The sequence below is a fragment of the Colossoma macropomum genome, unplaced genomic scaffold (assembly GCF_904425465.1).
Source record: "Colossoma macropomum unplaced genomic scaffold, Colossoma_macropomum, whole genome shotgun sequence".
Lineage (NCBI taxonomy): Eukaryota > Metazoa > Chordata > Actinopteri > Characiformes > Serrasalmidae > Colossoma > Colossoma macropomum.
Window position 1 is genome coordinate 22,615,985 of NW_023494784.1, and position 12,156 is coordinate 22,628,140.

Here is a 12,156-nt window from a genome sequence, read left to right on the forward strand (position 1 = left end):
TCACCTTTTTTGGGCAGGAGTAGAATACAAGAGGGAGAATGACGGAGCGCTATGACTGCCATTATTGTAAGGAGTCCTTGTTTGGGAAGAAGTACGTCCTGCGGGAAGAGAACCCCTACTGTGTGAAGTGCTATGAGAGCCTCTACTCCAACACCTGTGAAGAGTGCAAGAAGCCCATTGGCTGCAACAGCAGGGTAACTGAAATAGAAACACACTCATCTGCAACACATCAAACCTGAGTGAAATAAGAACTTGCTGCTTATTATACAAACAAAAAAGAGAAGAAAGTCAAGCAAATATACACTATATATAACACATATAAAGGCTTCTGTGGGATGATAGTACTTTAAATTATGTGTACTGTTCATACAAATAACAAGTACAAAAAATTGGATTAATCTATTACAGACTTCTTATAGGCTCATGTTTTAGGCTTGACTGATTGATTTCAGTGTTTTTTTTCCAGTTTTACCATTTTATCTTAATCTACTATGAAGCATCTGTGAAATGCATTTTTAGATATAAAAGGTACACTATAAATAAATCAATTACTGTTATGATCAGTTTGGGTCATAAATGTCAAGAAAAAAAAATGCCTACAATGCTAATTTCTGGTAGCATTCATATAGACTAGTAGTATGTTCGCACTTAGCTAATGACAATGCACATTAACTTCTTATGGCAATTCTAGATAAAACACAGACATTTGGTTGTTCAAATATGTTAATATGCCAGTCATATTAATATATATATATATATATATGTATATATATATATATATTACCTTATATGTAGCAGCTTTACAGTGACTCAGCTGCTGTTTTCCATGTCTAAAAACTGACTAAAACCTAATTAGACAGTCAGGACTTTCAGAAGGCCTAGTGTGTTTTTTTTTTTTTGTCTTGAAATTGGTTTCACTCATTGTAAATCAAAATGTGAATGGTTGATACGGCTAGTTGATTCCTAATTATACTAGTCAATCTGACATTTTAGGCCTTCAGTTCAGCTCATGAAGGCCTAACCAATGGGAGAGCTCGCTTGGCTGTACTTACCTAGATACCATATAAGAAAAAAATTCTTCAAAGCATCATATGTGAAGTAAAAGCATTTATATCACTTTTATGTTGCTGTCCTGCATTATTTAAAAATAAAAATGATCACAAATTTAAATTTGCTTAGATGGTCACCAAATAAGTGAACGCAGTGCACAATTTTTAAGCCATCATTTAACAAATGTCAAACTGTCTATCTAACAATTGCTAAATGTTAAGCAATGCTGCTAACTAGGAAAGACAAGCTGGTAGCATTAGAGTAGCTAGCATGATAACAGCTCTGCTCACCACAGAACATGGATTCTGGCCAATTAAAGTACAGACACAAGGTTAGATTATAATGATACAAATTCTGAGGGAATGAAGTTGAGCAACTGGCGTTGAAAAGACAGTAAGGCTAAATTAATCCTGTTTCGTGGTGTTTGGCTCGGCTGATCGGCTAGCCTAACTTTAGCTTAGCGAGCAAGCACAGACCCAAACAGCTCTACACAACACAGGTAATGTCTGAGAGAGAACATGTCGAGTGACTGGCGTTGGAGTGACAGAAAGCCAAGATCAAACCTGTTCTATGAGGTTTCAAAATGTAGCATTTTGGCTTAGCTAACAATAGCTTAGTTAACAGGCCAATGACCACTCACCACAGCATAGGTTTTGGTCCAGCTAACTAATGCTAAAATGACACTCATTTAGAGGATATATGAGGGCATAAGAGTGAAAAAGCACTGGAGTGAAAGATGAAATAGAACATGTTCGGTGGTGTGTCACTCTTAGTTGTCGCTGAACTACTATAATGCTTAGTTTTTGTCAGGTTTTTCCTTACTCTGATTTTTCCCCTTTTTCTATCAGTGCTGCCATTAGTGAGCTCACACTACCAATCAGTAAGCCCCTCCAAAACATTGTAGTGTTCACCCCTATTAAAGGAGACGCAGCTTTCGCACAAGTCATGGTGCTTTATTTTCCAGCTGTTGTCGGTCATAGTGATGCTGGATATAAGCAGAGTTTTCTTTTCTCTAACAGCTTGTTTACTACCCAGCTCTCGTCTCTCATTTCTCACTCTCTTTCCTCATGCACACTGAGGGGCAGCTCCTTGTTCTGCCCTCTACCATAAGAGTCCTCAGCAAAATGAATCTAGTGAATACATGCTGAAGATTGTACAACCTAAAACTAACATGTAAACATCCATTGAACACAATTACAATATAAATGGGTGGAATGTGTTTATTTGGCTGCTCCGACACGTCACGATAAAAATTCGACACATCATAATTTTGAAATACTGTTGAAATAACTGTTATACCACCCAAACCCAATGATGGTCCCCTTCTTGTTGCCATAGGACTTGTCATATAAGGACCGCCACTGGCATGAGGAGTGTTTCCACTGCTTCCAGTGCAAGCGCTCACTGGTGGACAAACCCTTCTGTACCAAGGATGATCAACTGCTGTGCACTGAGTGCTACTCCAATGAGTACTCTTCCAAGTGCCACGAGTGCAAGAAGACCATCATGCCTGGTGAGAAACAGTTCAGTGTGGGAGTTAAGCAGATATTTAGCTTATCGTCTGGCTTTACTTTATATTAATATTCTTTTTCACAGAATACAGACACTCCCCTTCTAAAAGAAAACAATTCATCCACCAATTTAGTCTCTACAGAGAAGATGAAGTGCTGCTTTCCAGACTGGGCCAAAAGCCTAGGACTTATGGAGAGGAGATAATAAGTCAGTGCAGGAATATAATATGACTTTAAAGTAGCACATTACACCTTTTCATCTCTTCACCACTGGAAATATTGCAGATCATCAACCTGCCCTCATTCAGTCCATTACAAAATATACCAGCACCTCAACTATGACACAAATAATAAAATAAAAGTATTTTTTTAGCAACAGCAGTCATGCTGGTTAAAAAATGTGAGTTATTACAAAATCATTTTATAAACGTGCATAACAGAAAGTCTGTATAAAGTCGAATAAGGCAGGCCGCATATTACAAAGATAAGAGCTGCCTTTGGTATGTGAAACAAAGCCAGTTTCTCACTGTCTTGTGAGAAGCACTCCCCATTCAGAGTGAATAATCTAAAGTTCAGCAGCAGGAAAGATCAAAATCGAGCCAGAGTCTTTATAAAACAATGCAGCTCTGTCCGCCCTGTATTTACACAACGGCATTGGGATTTTTTCCTTTTTTTTTGGACTCGCTCTGGGCTCTCTGGGCGCTCTGAGGCAAGGTTAAAAAATACACTTAAAAAAGATGACTCTTCAAGGGTAAAGGCAATGGTTCTGTTTAGAACCATTAGCTCGATATAGAACCATTTTATGCTTAAATGGTTCTTTGCATGGTGGAATGGCTCTTCAGATTGATGGAGAAAGTGTTATAGATTGTTTATATAAAACCTTTTTGAAAATGGTTCTATGTAGCACCATAGGGTTCTGCTATTGTAACAAGCTTGACATCATAACAATAGCTGAACCATGAAATGGTTCTATATAGAGCTCATGGTTCTAAATAGAACCATTGCCTTTACTAAAGAGCGCTTGAACAACCATCTTTGACAATGATTTCTATTCCAAAAACTGCATTTTAGTAATCTAGGTTCAGATGGATCTGACTATGGATCACATGCAGATGGATTTGTCTAGTACAAAGCAATCCAAAGCTAGGATTATCTTTGAGTTTTAAAAATGTATGTAGTACAAAAATGTTCATGACATCATGCACATGACATGCTATTTTTCCCCTCCACTACCCTGACTCTTTGTACATCTCTTTGCCTTATTTTGACAGGCTCCAGGAAGATGGAGCATAAGGGCAACAGCTGGCATGAGACATGTTTTACCTGTAAGCGCTGCCAGCAGCCCATTGGCACCAAGAGCTTCATCCCCAAGGACAACAATAACTACTGTGTGCCCTGCTATGAGAAGCAGTTCGCCATGCAATGTGTGCACTGCAAGAAGGTACAGCCTATTGCAACATGTTTATTCCACACGCTGGATTTTAACACCTACTGAATTGTTTACTGATAACACACCCTGCAAGCTGTTCCTTCAAGAAATACATCAGAGCAACAAAAGTGACAAAATGGTCAACACACAAATGTCTAAAAGAAGCATTTTGATCTACCATCTCACAAGAGCTGAAAATAGGCTGGAATTTCAGTGCGAGAGCAAATGTCATTAAGAGCTCGCTGAGAATCTCAGGAATGCACATGGAAGCCCTGTGTGGGTATTCATGTCTCGCTTCTCTTTCTCCCCCTTTCTCCAGCCCATCACCACTGGAGGAGTGACTTACCACGATCAGCCGTGGCATAAGGACTGCTTCCTGTGCACTGGCTGCAAGCAGCAGCTGTCTGGCCAGCGCTTCACGTCTCGCGATGACTTTGCCTACTGCCTCAACTGCTTCTGCAACCTGTATGCCAAGAAATGTGCCTCCTGCACCAGCCCCATCAGCGGTACTCGCGCATCTTCATCCACAAGCACACCAGTGGGAAAACCAAGAGAAAATCAGTTGTTCAGTTTAGTTATACAACAAAAACAAATGGCTCCTTCATGGTTATTTGGATGTACAGAGCGGTAGAGTTGGTAGAGATTGGTACAGGTTTTAGAGAGTAACATAGAAGTAATCTTTTACCACAATGTTTTTAGTTGCTTGACCTTTTTTACTGAAAAACAACGTATTTGCATAACAGTGAAAGCAATGAAATACAATACACATTTGATTGTGTTTAAATAGGGACACTTAAATAGGGAAAATGTTTCAAAAAAGAAAAGTAAAAGATCCATTTCATTGATTTAACACTGTTTAAAGTACCGCATGGTGGAAAACTGTGTTGATTACATTTCATCCTGTGTTGATTACATTTCATTGACACAAATTCAGCATTTGGTTTTGTGAATGCAAATCCTCATGAATTGTTTTTTCAGTAAAGAGGTCAAGCAACGTGAAAACAAACTATGTAATATAGGTTTTGCTTTTCAGTTTGGCACATATTCCATATGTCACTATGGAAAAATAATATCATGCATACATACATTGCATGTTTTACTACTGTAGTGATTGCTTGGGATGAATTCATCTCCATGTATTTACAACAGAAATTTCACACTCAGACAGAGACCTGAATTCTACCACACATGCACACATGAAAAATGTCACTTGTAAACATTTACACAAGTCAACTACAAAAACGATGTGTTGGGTATTGCTTATGTGCATTAATTGCTCATAATGGCATGAGGAATGAGGGAAGGGAGTTAAAGTAGGGGATGGCCAGGGCATGATAAGTCAGCAATCATTTTCTCAGCACTCCTCCTAGTTCTAGAGATACACAGATTAAGCAGGCTGGGATCATTCATATATATACTCAACACTCAGCAGTGTGTCACCCCTATGTTACACAAGTGGCCACTCACAGCACAAGGGGAGGACTGGCAACAACCAGGGCCTTATTGTGCTAATTAGCCAACCATTCAAATTATGTGACACAAAGTTTTTTTGAAGTCTAAACCTAGAACTCTACTTTTGTGTATAATTGCTTTGGTCTAGCAATAAGCTTTAGTTTAAAAACGCATGTATTTCTCTTTGTTGCTGCTAGATGCTTTTTGTAGCTGGCTTTTGCAAGCTAACACAGTAATGTAATGAAGTTGTATAATGGAGCAGTTTTGAAATATTAAGTATTTTGAAATATTTTATTGCCATTGCTTCGTAACAGTTTTGGACGCCATTTTTTGGGCATGAAGACAATACTTCATTCACTTCATCCCTCTCCCCTCCAAAGCCTCATCTTGCAAAGTCTATTTGAGCTAATAAAGTAATGGAACAGCCCTTAGGATGGTGTAGTTGGATACCTCCTGGGGGGAAATGGTGAGGCCAAGTTGATGAGGGCATGTTAAACTGAGTATTGAAATCGGTGGTGGGTAGATAGATAGCAGTGCTCTTTGTTGCACATCTAATGATGCGCTATACCTTGAATATCATGTTTGGTGGCAGAGCCAAATCAAAAGCGGTTATTTAGCACACATTCCCAACCCTGGTCCTGGAGTACCCCCTGCCCTGCACATTTTAGTGTTTTCCCTGCTCCCAACACACCCACTTGAAGTCACAAAGGGCTTCATAATGAGCTTATTAGATCAGGTGTGTTGGGAGCAGGGTAAACACTAAAATGTGCAGGGCAGGGGTACTCCAGCACCAGGGTTGGGAACCACTGTTCTATAGCACTGTTCCAAAGAAATTTTTTGGCACCTGTATTTTTAAGTGTACACATTGCACAAAGTATCTGCTACAAAATGGCTTTGGCGGGCTATTTCACAAAGCAGGCTTTTTCAGTTAGTCAGGCCCAAAGTCAACCCTATCCAGTAGAAGAGCAGCCATTTCTACTGTACAGTTCTCATTTCTAGCTTAAATTCTCGAGCTGAACTGTAGAATCTAACTTTGTTAAATACACCGCAGGTTTTCTCAGTAAGCTGTGTAACTTGGCACAAAGTGAGAACTGTCCAAAAAGAATGCCCCTTCACTCTTTTCTGGATAGGCTTGACTTTTGCCTTAAATCATCCGGCTAACTAAAAGTCCTGCCTGTGGATACGCCATCCAGTTCTTGAAGTCTCTAACTCTTACTCTTGGTCTGTAGGCCTTGGAGGAAGCAAGTATATCTCTTTTGAGGAGCGCCAGTGGCACAACGACTGTTTCAACTGCAAGAAGTGCTCCGTGTCTCTCGTGGGCCGAGGCTTCCTGACCGAGAGAGATGACATCCTGTGCCCTGAGTGCGGCAAAGACATCTGAGACACAGAAATTCTGACATGACAGAGAAAAATGCAGAACAAAGCAGCATGGATAAACCCTAATGAACCCATACAAATCCTAATCATAACAAAAAAAATTATTAACACCAGCAATTACCATGCTGTACGTATAGGAACAGGCAAATCCATGTACTTCCTCTCCACTAACAGCTTCAGTAGTTGATGAAATAATTGTCACAGATATTTTTTTGCCATAGGTATTTATTTTCTATATAGCATGAGCAGTAAAAGCTTCATGATTAAACAAATACACTTAGAAAATAACCGCAAAAAATATTAACATTAGAAAAAAGAATGGACTATTAAGATGTATATTAATAAGTTAATCTACTTAAAGATCCGGACTCTGAAGTCATTTTTCTCCAATTTGTTAGAAAGCATTTATAAACAAGCCCTTGGTTCCTCTTTGTCAGTGGTTTTACTGTGACCTAACACATTGCTAACTAACAGGAGAATAAGCAAAAGGATTCTGTCTGGCATTATATTTGTGAGGATTTACCAGTAACGACTGTGTGTAACCAAGAATACAAATAAAAACATTAAAACAATTCTGAGCCTTTTCTGCTGTTGCATCCTGGAAAATCTGTGTTACCAAAATGTATATGAATCAAAAGTGATATGTGTTAAAGGGACACCGAGAAATAGCAGCCCCTAGTGGTTGAGAAGGTAAACACAGTTTTTAGGCAGCCAGAAAAAATTGGGTCAATGTTTTAAAACCTTGTTGAACAAAGGAAATATACTTGAGCAAATGACTCCACTCTTTGAACACTCTCAATAAAAATCTTAAGTTGAAGTTCACTCCTGAATTGTGCACATTTCTATTTGGATCCTAATAAAATGTTACTCCAAATGCCATCTCTTTAAGCACTACTGATAGGGCAAAATCAATAGCCTAACTATCACTAATGTGCTTTAGAGTTTGTGATTAGAATGAAAAACAAAAAAACTATTTTAAATGGGTGAAAAGTCAAAATGGACTAATTTCCAATCACTTCTGATTGATTCTACAAAAACACTGCATGTTGGAAGAAGATTTAGTGAACACACGCCATTCTTTATTCAGGTAAAAAGCACATTTTAACAGTGTTTCTAAAGGAAGCTATTACCACTTTTTACAGAAGTACTTGGTATGAGGTACTGCGTTCAACAGAAAAGTTCTTTAATTAGTCCACTGTTGGCACATGTATGAGAGAATCTCGATACACTGTGGTACCGTGCACTGTGGTACTGTAGAACGAAGAACACATCCATATTCCAATGCAGAAGCTCGTTCTCCCTTTATGGCTTCCTTTGTCGTAGGGCACACAGCTGAGAGACACAGCAAACAGACCCTCTGAAACATAATGGTAGTTCTTCCAGCTTAGGGCTTCTGGTGGGGCATCTGAGATCATGGCCATGTGACATGTTGAATCTTTTTTTTCACCTCAGGTGACTTGAGCTCCTGCTGCAAAAGGAAAGACATTCATGAGAGGCAACATTTCTCAAAAACACCATTTCATTTCTCTAAAGCACTTTCACCTTTCAGTAAAACATCTATTAATAAAACACCATCTCCTAAATCACCTAATCTACTGCACAGTCCATGCAGATCAAGTACAATCAGGTTGATAAAAATGAGCCAAGAGCTGAAGCTATACAATGGCCTGGCGTGAAAGCATCCCATCTCTTCAACTGGCTGCATATGGTTGTTATGAGGGCATTCACTGCAAAATCCTATTGAAATGAAGTCTTGCAAAGTCAATATTTCTATAATAAATGCTCTGATTTTTATGATTAATCATAAAGTCAATCTAGCATGCATCATTAAGCTAATATTTTACAAAATGCTGATTCTCACACGCCGTTAACATCCGTGATTTTAGTAATACTGACATCCACATTCCTCAAATTCAATGCGCTGCTGCCATCTTACACCACTCCTTATAACGGATTTGATGCTTCACATGGAAACTTCACTGCGATGCAATGCCCGAGTCAGACCAGTCTAAAGTCAGCATGAGACCAAAGCATTTCAGGAGGGGTAAACACACAGCTAATGGCAAACTCATGCAAGCCCAGTTCCATATCATAACTGAAACAGTGTTCAACATTGTCAAAATGAATGTGATATGTATCCCAGTTATAGCTCATGTTAATTTACTGCTACTGAATAAAATAACAGGGACAACAGAGAGTAGGATTTACTACTGGTGTAACTGTAATCTATCAGACTTGCTCTGCTTAAGAACACAATAAAACAGTACCTATTTCAGATATCAGGCCAGGCGAGGGTCCTGAGCTCACCTATAGGTTGTTGACAATGTCCACGTCACTATTTGTGTGACTTAAGACAGCTATCCTGCCCACCTTACCAAACAATCGAGATGACAGGAGCACCAATCTAGCAAAACTCTCATGCCTTTATTTTGACATTGGAAATTTGCCTTTGACAGTAAAATTGCTTGAAAAATCATTTGGTGTAAGGCGGCATTAGTTTGTCAGCAAACATTGTTTCCGGCACTGAAAATTCTCAAGTCACTTTGGCACTGAGGAACACCTGAATTAGTCGTTGTAGCAGAAACACATGAATTGCATTTAAAATTGTCAGAACTTTTGGAGCCAACGGAACAATACATTCAAATGTGAATCGTGACAGAATACATGCACATTCAAGGATTTACTATACAGTCAAAGTCCCAGCTGATTAAGTTGCCAATCTTTGGAAAGTGACCATTTTAACTACTACCTCTACTTCAGTACATCTCTTATCCTGTGAACAGCTGCAGAAAGACTATGTCATTAACAGCTTTGAAAAGACAGCAGATACCTGGCAATAACAGAAACAAAATCACATTAGGAGCCTTAATTTTCTGTCTGTACTCACAGGGCTTCCAGGCACCCCATCGCTTGGTGCTCCACGCTTCAGCTTTGTGTTTGTGCTGCTGGAGTGTCCTGAGGATGACAAAGAGGAGGAACTGAGGCTGCCATTGCCTGTAGGACTCCTGGTACTAAGTGAAGTTGATGCTGGAGCCCGGGTGGAAGATGTAGCAGATGAGGATGGAGAACAGTTTGTGGAAGACCCTGAAAGCTTGCGTATAGGGTTGGAGAGATTGATGCTGGAAGGTGGGGGCTTTAAGCGATCTGTAACTGCAGATGCCGGTAAATCGTCAGCTTTCTTCAGCTTAACGCTGCTAGTGCTGGTGGAGTTTCCATCAAACACAATCAGGGGCCTCTTCCTGCCATTATCTGTGCTTGAGCTGTAGACACATGTTTAGAAAGGAATGGTTCATATGGTGTCAAGTGTCAAGAAAATTTCAAAAGACCCCTTTTTGGGGTTCACTGTATCAATCACCTCTGTGCACTGTTCGAGCCCTGGCGTGCTTTTGTCTTCTCCATTCTTTTCCCCCATCTATTACTGGGAAGTTCTCTCTGTGGTAGAGGAATAACATGCTGGATATACAGCGCTGTGAGTCTGTCACGGTCTTGATTATCTTCTGTATTTATCTTTCTCTGGAAAAGTGAATACATAAAAAAGTTGCTAAGTCATCAAATGTCTTATTTGGTCTTGTAATGATGACAAATGTTACATTTCTTTGAGAAAACTTTGTAAATAAAGTTAGACACTTATAACATTGATATGTGATGCCTATTCTCAGCTCACTTGCGCTAGAAATGACGGACGTCCCTCAAGATGAAGAAATAGTTACACAAGTGGTTCAGTGGATCCAGGTGATGTTGTATAGGTGTAAGATCTGTACAGTATTGTCAGGATCCACAGAACCACCACTGTGAAGTTCTCCAGCTCTCCATCTTGAGGGGCATGTCTTTCTGGCAAAAATGAGGTGTTGATACGGCTGGGTGTTATGGCAAAAATATAACAAGATATAACACTTATATCATAATACTTAAACACATTTTCATAAAACATAACAACCCTATTTTTTATTTAATGTTTCACATACACCACTACTTTAAATCCAACTGAGCAGGACTAACTGTTCTCTTTTTGTAATGAAACTTTGCAGCTCAGAAAAACACACTTTGACGTAAGTAGAGGTGAGCAAAGTAGCCTAAATCTGTTATCCAGTAAAAGTACTGTTACTTCTGTGAAATAATGCCACTCAAGTAGGAGTAAAAGTACCTTTCCAAAACTCAACTTAGCAGGCCAGAAACTATTGAAGTACTGAGGTACTTATAGAACTGCAGTGCTCCTGCATCACATCCAGCATCTTTCAGTATAGAAACTTAAGTTTATTATGCTCTGTTCTCCTCTTTTTAGGGCCCTTTTGGTCAAAATTAAAATGATATACCTCAAAAATCAGAGGTGTGAGCAACAGCACAGCAGTCCATGTGTTGTCACTGACAAAACATAACAGGACTTAAATGAAAAATGAAAAAAAGTTATTAGTAGCTAAATAATGCCTAAAACAAGTGATTACATCATTGCGTCCTGCCGAAAAAATCAAAGAAATCTTTAAAAGTTTCTGTTGGTTCCAGGTGGTGTCTGTTAGTCAGTAACGGTATTCGAATTTTACTGATGGGTTGAAATGACAGTGTAAGTCACTCTAATGTTTTAACAGCTGTTCTAGGACTGATTCCAGATGCAGTTGATGGTTTCATGACAGGACCTACTGGTGTCCTACAGGAAACTAGCTAGTTAGTGATCTCGAACCACTATCGATTTCCGTAACTTCTGAACAACAACCAGCCCTAAACATCGTAATCCAGGAACAGACTAAACCAGCAGCGACGAAACTGCTGAAGGAAATGAAGCCGGGACGTCATTTACACCTGGCCGTCTGAGCAAAGCGCTAAAAGACAGTGTCACTTTCAACGTAGTATACTGTAATGCGAGCAATGTGAGTAGATTCTGCTATGTGAAACTGCTTTGCTTCTAAATGTTAACGCTGAGCAGACAGACAGACAGACAGCGGTCTGACTGTAAACAGTGGCTCAGCTCAGCTCTGTAGCTCCACCGGGCCACTGAACATTGACTGAACATTGACTGAACACTGATCATTCAGCCTCTCCTTCACTGTTTAACTGCCATGAAACAACAGAGGAACAGCTGAACTGACCTCATGTAACACGAGTTTAATGAACTCTGCAGACAGAAGCTCGGGGTGAAGCAGGAGGTCCGTTTCAGACACGTTTCCATCAGACTTTCTCATCATTCCGTCGCCTCCGCCGCCGTAGGCAGCCATCTTTCTCTTTCCACTTCCCACAACACCGGAAGTGGGACTTCAATTTTTGAAAATCGGTCTCAGCATGAAAGTCAGCATGGCCTGGATAAAAGCCCTTACTAAGCACTAGTAATGTAATGTTTAACTTAAT

General features: G+C 39.6%; 2 protein-coding genes across 3 annotated transcripts in view; one reads left to right on the top strand and one right to left on the bottom strand.

The window, feature by feature from the left end:
* The window catches only part of fhl2a (four and a half LIM domains 2a), a 9,586-nt gene extending 2,197 nt beyond the window's left edge, over positions 1 to 7,389 (top strand). The window contains exons 2-6 of the mRNA XM_036597027.1: positions 18 to 194; positions 2,389 to 2,563; positions 3,833 to 4,002; positions 4,310 to 4,496; positions 6,672 to 7,389. Of these exons, the coding sequence (XP_036452920.1) occupies positions 39 to 194; positions 2,389 to 2,563; positions 3,833 to 4,002; positions 4,310 to 4,496; positions 6,672 to 6,823 (840 nt within the window). The 5' untranslated portion in view covers positions 18 to 38 and the 3' untranslated portion in view covers positions 6,824 to 7,389. The remainder of the gene's footprint in view (positions 1 to 17; positions 195 to 2,388; positions 2,564 to 3,832; positions 4,003 to 4,309; positions 4,497 to 6,671) is intronic.
* cunh2orf49 (chromosome unknown C2orf49 homolog) lies at positions 7,028 to 12,047 on the bottom strand. Of its 2 annotated transcripts, none has more exons than XM_036597216.1 (4): positions 11,901 to 12,047; positions 10,175 to 10,332; positions 9,707 to 10,079; positions 7,028 to 8,284 (listed from the first exon to the last, which is right to left on the bottom strand). In XM_036597216.1, the coding sequence occupies exons 1-4, from the start codon at positions 12,024 to 12,026 to the stop codon at positions 8,231 to 8,233; spliced, it is 711 nt and encodes a 236-aa protein (XP_036453109.1). In that variant the 5' UTR covers positions 12,027 to 12,047; the 3' UTR covers positions 7,028 to 8,230. The 2 variants fall into 2 exon arrangements, with proteins under 2 accessions (XP_036453109.1, XP_036453031.1); XM_036597138.1 differs by having other exon boundaries at positions 7,028 to 8,287.
* Positions 12,048 to 12,156: the final 109 nt, after the last annotated feature.